General features: G+C 38.1%; 1 protein-coding gene across 2 annotated transcripts; it reads right to left on the bottom strand.

The window, feature by feature from the left end:
* Window positions 1-2,143: 2,143 nt before the first annotated feature.
* Window positions 2,144-10,751, bottom strand: LOC110628117 (type II inositol polyphosphate 5-phosphatase 15). Of its 2 annotated transcripts, XM_021774617.2 has the most exons (11): window positions 9,882-10,750; window positions 9,079-9,331; window positions 7,748-8,555; window positions 6,338-6,462; window positions 5,574-5,658; window positions 5,213-5,378; window positions 5,070-5,110; window positions 4,490-4,757; window positions 3,986-4,118; window positions 3,383-3,743; window positions 2,144-2,916 (listed from the first exon to the last, which is right to left on the bottom strand). In XM_021774617.2, exons 1-11 carry the CDS (start codon window positions 10,624-10,626, stop codon window positions 2,557-2,559), a joined length of 3,345 nt encoding a protein of 1,114 aa, XP_021630309.1. In that variant the 5' UTR covers window positions 10,627-10,750; the 3' UTR covers window positions 2,144-2,556. The 2 variants fall into 2 exon arrangements, with proteins under 2 accessions (XP_021630309.1, XP_021630308.1); XM_021774616.2 differs by having other exon boundaries at window positions 5,070-5,378; window positions 9,882-10,751.

The raw sequence follows: 10,751 nt of genomic DNA, 5'->3' as shown, positions 1-10,751 counted from the left end.
ACCCCCAACAAAACTCACATAACATACACTAACATACTTTTATCACAAAGGGTATCAAAACCCTAAACATGCATACCATGCAACTCATGCATAAAAACCCTCTTAACCCTTCATAAAACTCATTTAAAATCTCATAAAAGCTAAGGATCTACACTTACCTCTTGAAGAACAAGAGTTGGTGCGATCTCAAACTTGAAGATATGGAGAATCCAAGCTCCAACGTCTTCAAACTTCAAAACCTTGCTCAAAGCTCACAACTCTTCAAAACAAGGAGAAAACTCATGAAAACTTTGAAAGATTTGAAGAAACATCATGAAAACAACCAAAGGAGAGCATGAGCCTACCCTTGCATGAAAAGAGAGTGAATGCACACTCCATTGTCGGTCAACGGGGCTTTTATAGGTGGCCAACCGCATCTCCTTCGGGGGCCAAAGCTGCATGCAAACCTTTACTACGTTCGGCGGCCGAACATGGACTTCGGAGGCAGCAAAACCATGCAATGTTCGGCGGCCGAACTTCACTTTCGGCGGCCGAACCTGGCAAATGCCTCCTTGGTCTTTTCTCTTCAAAACTCAAATTCTTTGCATTCAAAACCTTAAAATCATATAAAAACATTTTACAAAACACATTTTACCCCTCTAGAAGACTCTGGCATCTTCGGAATTCCAGATTTCAACGGAAACTCCGCCGGAAGGTAGGGATTCCGATGCCGGAATCTAGCCGGATATTACAAAAAATCTCTTTCGTTCCCACAAACGTCACCACTTGATAAATTTGATTTTCCTCTTACTCCATGATAGATCTGGTTTTCTTTTTGCTCCATCATATGGGTCTCTCAATGTTCGATTTGATGAAAGGACCTGCAAAATAAGGAAAGATGGTCAGGGATCTACCGGAGATGCCCCCGGTGGAGACTCTCCGACGTTCAAGTCAGGTGCATGAACTAGTGTAGTAGGCAAGATCTGTAGAGAGAAAAAAATATCTAGAGCCGAGAAAAAAGAAAGAAAAGAGAGACCCCCCTCTCTGCTAGTAACATATAACTGTCTTTTTGCTACAGTGCCACCTGTCCCTGTCACTCAACTCTTTACGTACGGATGTGTCAGAGCCCCACTCCAAGCTAGGCGGCCATTTAATTCTCCCTGGCGCGCATGCGGGCAGGACTGCGAGGTGACTGGACTACTCCCCTACTTCTTGTCACGTCACCGGTCTAGACTCTCTTCAGATGGGCCCGCGCGTGTGACCTGTCTGGCCTGCTTCTCGTTGCAGGGCTGAAGCGCACCACGTGGGATTAGTTGGTTTTGAGAAAGGCCTGGTAGGTCTTGGGCTTGCGTTTTTCTTTTAAGGTTTGACCTTGCCAAAGCCCAGTGGTGATCAAAAAGTATCATCAAAATGCATGAAAAAAAAATTAGGGGTGTGTTTATTTATGAAAAACATATTTCTGAACAAAATCATTTTCTATAATCTATGAAAAAAATTGAAAACTAGAGGTGTTCATGTGTCAATAATAAGAAAATCATTTGGTAATTGAAAATAATAAGAAATACTCATAATTTTTATAATTAAAAATAATTATTAGTACATAGAAATTTCAGAAATAAAATAAAAAATATTATAATATATTTCTTGTTACAAAAAGTTTTTTTTTATTATAATTTATAAAAAAAGTGAAACATTAAAATTGCTTTATAATTTTAATTAAATATTGAAAAATTAGAAAATTGACCTTCTCGTTCTCAATTTCGAAAACTAGTATATATATCAACACATGTTTTTCCAGTTTTTATTTTTTTAATTTTCTAAAAAACTGAAAAAAAAGTGCTATGCAAGGACAACAAAAAGGAGGAAATAAATAGTGTAATTTGCAAAATATAAAGATCAAATTGTTAGAAATAAAACCTAAAAAATAAATACTAAATTTCTCTTGAAATTTTCACACGCAAAAAATTTGCATCTCCGCAAAAGTATCGGCAATAAACGTTGCATAATTTTCATTTCCAGTACGGCTAATTTCGCTTTTTATTTTCAAGTTTTCCACAGCCCTTCTCCTGCCTTTTCGTCTTCACGACATCAGTGGAATAGCTTACCCTCGTTTAGGCCTTGCAACAACTAAACCTTAATTTCAAATTAATTGATACTCATCATGTTTGTCTTAAAAAAAAATAGTAACAATAATAAACAATAGATAATACAAGAGGCTTAAATATCTATAAGCATCGACTTGTTGACTATGCCCAGCATTTGGGAGATTTAAATAGAAAACAGTGGCTTTAAAGAGCACCCTTCAAAGGGTACAGAGTTGCTTGCTATAATCCCTTTTCTGTACACGGTTGGACACATTCACTTGACAGACTGGTCGTGTGCATAAATAATCACTATAAACTGAAGGAACAGTTACAAAATACTGAACTCAGTGAAAGCAAATGGCACAACATGGCTCCTCTCTTGAATCAAGATGCTTGTTCGACAGTCCATTGTTATAATCCCTATGGTTGAGTAGGGATAACATAATTTTTCACGCAGTGTTTACCATCAAACCACTCCATGTCGTTTTTTGAATCAAGGACTACGCAAATTATGCAGGTGGTCAACCACATCATAGGAACTACTTAGTTGTTGATAATCAGATCGGTGGAGAAGATTTCCTTGGACTTGCCTAGAGTGGTTGCCTTTTGGGTACATCCTTACTGTCCGCGATGAACAGCAGTGGCGCACACGGATGCGATGATTTCTTGAGTCAGTTGTGTTGTTTGTTCCATACACTTTGATCACCAATATAGCTTCCTTGTCTCTGGTGTCCTCACACCATGAATTTTGAGCAACACCATCAACAAACTCTTCAATGGTAGGAAAATCTTCAAGACGAACAGATATCTCTGCAACATGATCTGGTTTAATTACACCAGCTGCTGGAATGACCTGGTTCAAGTTGCACATGTTTTTCAAATGCAAAAACGCCCAAATTGGTGAAGTTAACTCATCAAATATTGATAATATAGTGCTTCTAAGATAAAATGAAAATTTGGTTTGCCAGGCTTATTAATATCACAGTAATGCGACTCCACTTGTGATCTGAGGTCATGTTTTCAAGCCTCAAATTAGAGCCCCTCTGCGAAGCAAGGAAAGGCTGTGGTCAACCCTCCCTAGAGCCCACAAGTTTGCCATTGCTTGTGCACATGGTCAATCTTTTTTGTTAATATAATTTCAGATAGTAGTTAATAGAATAACTGAATTTCTTTCTTCCAAGTCTAACATTCTAAAAAATAAAGCAGATGCAATATCATCTGAAGAACAACTAGGCCAACAGGTGAATTGAACAGTGTTATTTTGTTAGAGTTGCATTTATATATATACATAATTTTTTTTGTATGAGAAGGAAATTTACCTGAAGCCATCGTGGAAAGCCAAAGGAACCTCTTGGATGATGATCCGATGCTTGTCCATCTTCATTAATTGTAGATTGACCTTCACAGATGATTTCAAATAGAGCATTATTTTTCCCACATTTATTTGTGATACGCAAAATGGTTGTATCCTGGTTTTGAAGGATTATATTGTTTGTGCTGACAATAGTTTCTGGAATCTCAGATTGCTCTTTGAGCCTGTGTCTAATTTCCTCGTTTGATTTCATTATGTCCCCAAACTCTCGTCTCCTAACTGACTCATCAACTCGTGCAATATCAACACTAAATATGCAACGCACAGGCTTGTGATCACTATCAGTGACATCCATACAAGCATCATACCTATTGAATGAGCAAGAAGTTAGCCGTTGCATATGCTTGCATATGTGCAGCAGTGAAAATGCATGTATACAAAAACACGGGAATTAAATTACAGTGTTCTTGAGCACAAAATGGATTGGTGAGCTTATATCCAAGTAAACATAGTCTTGGCACAAGATGAGACTCAACATATTGACAGGAACAAGTTATTTCTTTTGCAGGCATCTCTGCTCTGCTTATGCCAGAAAACAATAAAACCTTACTGTGATATCAGAGAGACAACAGGACATTCTAAATTGCATTCTGACCCCAGAGATGACGAGTTGGTCTGGCTATCCCGGTAAAGTATTCTATCACACCATGCCGGAACACGCTTTTTTTCACCTGAATCATAACCTGCAGAAAGATAATTCATAATAGTTGAAGTTCTGCAACTCCTGTGCATCCAATAGCATTAAAACTCAGCAAAAGATACTGTACTGCCTATCACATTCAAGACCTTTTACTTTTTTTTTTATTTCTTTCTTCTATTAGAAATGGCTCCATAAACAGTAGAATAATTTTATGCAAGTCAGACTGCAGATGCGAATTAGTTAATTATCAGTTTTCTCTTTTCTCTTTTATTTTCAGAATAGGTTCTACAACAGTAGCCTCGCTCATCAAGTCATGGGTCATAACACTGACACAAATCATGCAGTCATCAAAGCCTGCAAAAGAGTTCAATTAGCACCTAGTTTTCTTCCAATTAATACAATTCAGTTACATACCAGCTAAACCGGGTTGATGCTTGTCAAACTTGTATGTCGGAGGAAATCTAATAACCGCTTCCCGCATTCCTTGGAAGACATTCCCAGCTTCCATTTCTGCACGCAGCTGATCCCTTTCTCTAAGCCAATCAAAGCATCTTTGAGAAATGAAGTCCCTTGCTTCATCATAAGATATACCATCAAGCCGATAATTGAAGTCACCAAGAAATATGACCATGTCTGCCTCAGATAACTCCGGCATTCCTTCTGCCGTATTGGCACCCATAACCTGTACATTCATCAACAATTTGTCGCATTAACCCTCTATTTGGAAGCAAGAATTTTATGAGAATTCAATTCAATTGATTTCTTTTCTAAAAATTCTCTTGTTTGGAATGAAAAAAAAATTTAATTCTTATTAGCTTTAAAAAATTTTCAATTTAAAAAAAATTGAATTCTTGCATGATTTTGCAAGAATGCATTTAAATTCTTTTTTTGCAAAATGAATCGTGCGAAACAAACGGTAAATAAATATGGAACAAATGTAGATGGCAACTTGAGATCAAGATAGCTTCCATAATACAGGTAAACATGTACATACATTTGTAGTACGAAGCATCTGGACTACTGATGAAGAACCAGCTGCAATACAAAGGAGCAATGGCAAGCCAGATCTATAAACAAGCCAACATATATACAATGAGCAGGCAAGTGAACAAGACAAGAACAGGTATGGCACCATACCAGCTGCAGCATTGAAGAGATTAGAAGGTCGACCAAAAGTCATCGTTCGATATACATGGTCAAAGTCAGCATTACGACGATTAACTGCCTCCAAATGTGCTGCAAAGTGGCAATTTACGAAGCACATTATCCGATTATATACTCTGATCCTCAAACCAACAGCTCCCTGCACACGCAACATTTATCCATACCAACAATAAGTACAATCAGAATAAGTATATACCAAGCTGCATATCATTCAGAAGAGCTTTGTGTCACAGTTGGAGCTTAATCTAAGGATAAAACAAAACCTACAAAAATAGACATATACTTCCCAAAATAACACAAGGGAAAATTACAGAAAGAACAAAGTTGAGCATACCTTATTACCTATTGCACGCCCAAAGCCACATGGAACTGCAGCAGCATCAACATCACCAACGTGAGCTTTAAGATTGTTTCTAACCCTGAATATTCAACCATCAGAAGTAATGAGATCCAAATGATTATTATATTCTATAAGATAAAAAGTGTAAGGGAAGCAGAATATTGTATGCAACTAGAAAACAGGTGATCCATAGGAACCAATTAGGGAACTTGAACATCATTGAGCCCCTTTTACATAAAAACTGGACTGTTTCATCCACGGTTGCTGAATTTTTCACTCCAATTTGTCACAAAAAAATCTTTCAACTTTAGTTGTGTTTTTAATAAGTTCACTGTTACTAATTCAAGTCACTGAATTTCTGATATAGAGATGAAATCTGAAAGCTCTATGGCTAAGTTTATCTTAAATTTATAATAACTTCCTGAAACACAAAGGAGAGGTGAATAATTTTCATGTGAAAACTTGAAGTCAAGTGCTACTGATTGAAATTTATCGACTTGTGACCAAGGATTATATTAAGCTCTCAAAAGAATAAACTTAACAAGAAAGCATGTTATGCACTAGTCACGTGTCAAATGGCAATTGTCTAACAAAGGTAGAACTGCTGATTTAATGTGAATAATACAAAAGCATCTCAAATATGAGTTGTAACCAATCAAAATTTTCAATTTATTCAGCCATATAAAAGTCTGACTAACAGAAAAAGATAGACCTAAATCAAAACTGTTAAAACAACAGCGACCATCATAGATACTAACCATACAGCGATGAGTAACCCAGCTAACTGCCGAGAACCAACACGATCAAATGTTGACCCTTCATCCAACGTTTTGTCAATCATATCCAGCCACCACTGCCCAACTGAACTACCCTCAAGTCCTACCTAAATTTAAGAAGAGAACTTATAAACGGAACTAAGTAGCGGGAAAAAAAATAGAGGGCTAATAAACATGAAAAATTGACAAGACATTAACATGAAGTTGATATAAGATGTTTAACACATTGCTTTCCATTTATTTATCTTTCTTTTTATCATTTAAGCAAAGATTAGGTGCAACAAAGATATTTAAAACAATTTACAGACAATGAGAAAATTTTGGAATATTGAGATGGACTGCAGGGCACATAGTCATGCAAAATCCTTATCTGGGTTTGAGGTTTACAATTAGATTATGATCTATTTTATTCAGAGCCCAACTATCATAATTAAAGCAGACAGTCTGTTCTTCCCAAAACATTTCTTAGGCCCATTCTGGGTTTATTTCCCAGCGTCATTGTTTCATGTAAAAGTTGTTCAGCTCTTAAAGATCTTCAAATCATGAAAAATTACATAAAACATTTCACCGTTCTTTCAGCTGCACTGTAAGAGAAGAGCTGTTTTCAGTTATCCTGAATAATTCCTCGGCCAAGAATTTAGATTTAACAATGTTATTGTTCTGAAAAGATTTAATGTGATCATAACGCCTATAACACATAACCACACATTTGAGGGCTACACATATGATAAACCGGCATCTATACAACGTGAACAACTACAAATAGGCATGCTCTGTTAGACATCAAGTCCTCACCAAGCCACCACCCACAACAAAAGCAAACCTGTTTCTCTTCCAGAAAAAAAATTCTTTCCAAGTTTTACATTTATCAGAGAATTGCACATGGTCTTTCAATTCTACAGCAGTGAAAATGTCAAGCTACTATAATTTACTTCTAGTGGGTGTTATTCATTAATCATCCATCAGCATAGCACATCACTGCTCATTCAACTCAGATTCACCATCATTTAGTATAGTTTTATCACTGCATTATTCATTAATTTTTACAATTCCTTGGTTGATGAAATTCAAAGCGTCTCGCATCAAAACAACCACAATAACTTCATTTAATAACTCTCTAATCACATTTACAGACTATTTTGAAGCTAACATCAGGCAATTATTTGGCATGAAGGGGTACTTAGCAACACCAACTTTCAACTCCAATTGCATTGCAGCTGAAGGTTGGAGAATAAGAATATTACTCTATTCCAAGTTATGGAAACTTTAGCCTAGGAATTAAATACTGTTAACTCTCTTTTCTGTGTAGTACACACCAAAAAGGCAATCGTTATTAGAAGGCTCAAACAACAATGACAAAATTTTACAAGAAATTTTATCAAGAAGACTTACAGTTTCTTTTGCTGCAGACATTGCTAGAACACCAGCACCCATTTCAACTTCTTGCAACCCAACAACAACAATACCAACATCCCCAGCAGCAGAACCTAGCCAAGAAATAAGTGAGTCACGAGATGTTCTTCCTTGAGCTACATTCCATGTACCAGCTAATATTTTCAGGTTCTCTATCCTTGTATACACAAAATCTTTGCCAGCTAGTTCCGAACGCAACACATTGTCCACAGGTCCAGGAGACAAGACACTCCATCCACGTATACCACCATGGTTAGCCAGGGTGAAAACATAACCATCCCCAACAGCCATCTTTATTATGGGACTGCTGTGAGCCACCCAACCTCCAACTAAGTTACCCTCCAAGTCCAAGACCTGGATGGTACCGCTAGCATAACCCACCCATATACGCAAGCCAAACGTACAAAAGCATTGAACAGCAGAAGAGTGGTACCGGAAATCTTGCAAACGATTACCATTTCCATCCCACTGCACAAGTAAGCCATTTGCACAACCAGTCCAAATCATTCCATCAATGGTTACAATCAATGCCTCAGTTCTCCGGCTATCATCTACAAATCCACCTTTTGCAGCAACTCGACGAACAGCATCAGCTGCTCCCATTATAGCATTACGTGAACGTTGAAAGAAACCAAAAGAACTTTGAATCTTGTCCTTCTTTGGACCAGCAACAATTTTCATCTTGACCTCGTCTTCAAAGGTAAAGTCGTGCCCTAATGACATGTCCATTCTTTCAATCTGACCATCTATATTAAATACTTTCAGCAACTCCCGTGTATGAGCATCCCTGGAAAATAGAACCCTCAGCATAATACCATCCTTCTATTGTTTCTTGCGAATATTGAGAATTCATCAAAGCACCAGGAGAGTGCAAAGTTATAAAGATATGAAATATACAAAATTTAATACTGCAGGAACATCAACAAAGTACTTTGAATTGTAAAAGTTTTAGTCCAACTATCTATAAGAACAGGAAAAGGGTTTTCCTCTCTTGAAAGCCCTTATACTTTCTCCCATCCAAACTACCAAAAAAGCAAGGGTGATCGGGATTATGTTTATTAAGATAAACATGGATGAAATCAAAATATATATCAGGAGATTTTATTTGCTTCAATTTTCATTTCCTTGTAAAAGAATGGTAATTGGGTCTGAGAGTAGACAAACTTGTTACAGTTTCTAGTCAGATGCTTGCAGTTATTGTGGTAAGTTTGAAGTACAAATCTTCCAACAACCAATGCATGTACCTCAACAACCAATGCAATACAACATATTATTAAGCTTAAAACAGTGTAGTTAGATTGAAGACATACCACAATGCAAATGACAAATAACCAGCACTCCATACTTTTGCTCTGGAATTATCAGATAGCAAGTATCTAATATCAGAATTTGGCAAGTTGCAGAAGCCGTTTACAGTGACTTGGCTTCTAGGGTCGACATATGACCTCTCTACTAACAAGGCAGCCATGTGTCTTTCTTCCTCTGTAAAAGAAAAAGATTTCTCAATAGCTTCCCATGGCCATATCTTGAGGGCACCACCTTCTGCACCTGACCATAAATCCCCTGGTCCAGAAAGAACAAAGTGAGAGGCAAACAAGGGCAGTGATATAAAGCAAACAAATGAATATAGTATTATCTCATCTGGTTCCTGGTTCGGTTTGAATTGCCAAAATCCTAGAGGTTCACACACCTTGGGGAGGTAGTGCCCGTAGTCATTGGAAATGACAAATTTAAAAAAGAGGAAGAGCCATGAACTACTACTTGTAGGTCTGAAGAGATTGCTGAGGAGAAATGAAAGCGTACATACATACCATAAAGATAATAGCAACAAGCAATTTCCCTCGAAGGGCACGAGGAAGTTCACCGAAATTTGAAGAGATGACAAGGTTTTGAATTTTGATTTTCAAAATTTAACATCGGATATAACAAGATTGATAAATTATAAATTAGAGTTAATATGCATCAAGTAATCCCTGCCTCCATAACAGAACCAGAGTTTTTTATGGATGAGATGGATTGACTGAATTAAAAAAAGTTGCAATTAAACAGTCCGCAGTGGCGAAAGAATGAAGAAATCCGAGTGAAGCAGCAAATGGGAAGAGAATGGACTAACCATATTTAGTGATGATCATGGTCAGAATAGGCCCACTATGAGCAACCCAAGACAAGACTTCCCTGAATCGATCCGAACAGAAATCCATCTTCCAGCACCTAACCTTCCCGTCTCTGTGCCCGCTCCAAACCACCCTACTACCCTCGTCCCCGACCACACACATTACCCCCGACCCAAGCGCCACAGATTCCTTATGCGGCGCAGAGTCTCCACATCCTCCGTATAAATCCTTGAATTGCCACACCTGAACGGCCCCGTTGTCGCTCCCGGTCCATAATTGGGTCTCCGTAGTTGTAAGGGTTCTCAAAGAACAACCGATTTGGGATTCCCTCAAGGGATGGGGTCGAACCTCGAGACAAGGTGGGCGGCCGGGGTGGACAGCTCCTCGAACAGGAAGTCTAAAAATTCCAGTTCCGCCTCCTTTCCCTATGAATTCTGGCAAAGCAGAAGACTTGTTTCTGTTAGAGTTATAATCGTCATTATCTGCAGGATCGGCAACACTATTATTGCGGTTACTGTATGACGAAGTGGAGAGCTTGCGGTCCAAGAATTGGATCATGTAATCAAGGCGTTTGCTTGTGGCTGCCATGGAAGAATTGGAAAGTTGAGATTCGTCGTCAGAAGAAGACGACGATGAGGAGAAGTATCGATCGAAGACTTTAGGCGTATGGACGGATGAATCATCGGGGCGGTGGTGACCGTCGGAGGTCAATAATTCGTCGTTAAGGTCCATCCGTGGTTCCATTTGCGACTAATTTGTAGTTACTGCTATTAAAAACAAACAAAAGCAGAACGGCCGAAAATAATGAGAGAATCTAGCCAGGAGAAATTGAGGGTGCTCAAAGCTAGTCTTTCTTTTTCCTGTAACTG

The sequence above is a fragment of the Manihot esculenta genome, chromosome 12, assembly GCF_001659605.2.
Source record: "Manihot esculenta cultivar AM560-2 chromosome 12, M.esculenta_v8, whole genome shotgun sequence".
Classification (NCBI taxonomy): Eukaryota; Viridiplantae; Streptophyta; class Magnoliopsida; order Malpighiales; family Euphorbiaceae; genus Manihot; species Manihot esculenta.
The sequence above is the reverse complement of the archived record's forward strand: the minus strand, read 5'-3'. Positions and strand labels throughout refer to the sequence as shown.

What these genes read in the sequence shown, in the direction of transcription:
- LOC110628117 (XM_021774616.2), bottom strand. Translation starts at nt 10,626, where the DNA reads ATGGAACCACGGATGGACCTTAACGACGAATTATTGACCTCCGACGGT. An exon ending in CATGATCATCACTAAATATG is followed by an intron (nt 9,332 to 9,881) that starts GTTAGTCCATTC and finishes TTTCTGGACCAG; the next exon opens with GGGATTTATGGTCAGGTGCA. An exon ending in AGATGCTTCGTACTACAAAT is followed by an intron (nt 4,758 to 5,069) that starts GTATGTACATGT and finishes ATGAATGTACAG; the next exon opens with GTTATGGGTGCCAATACGGC.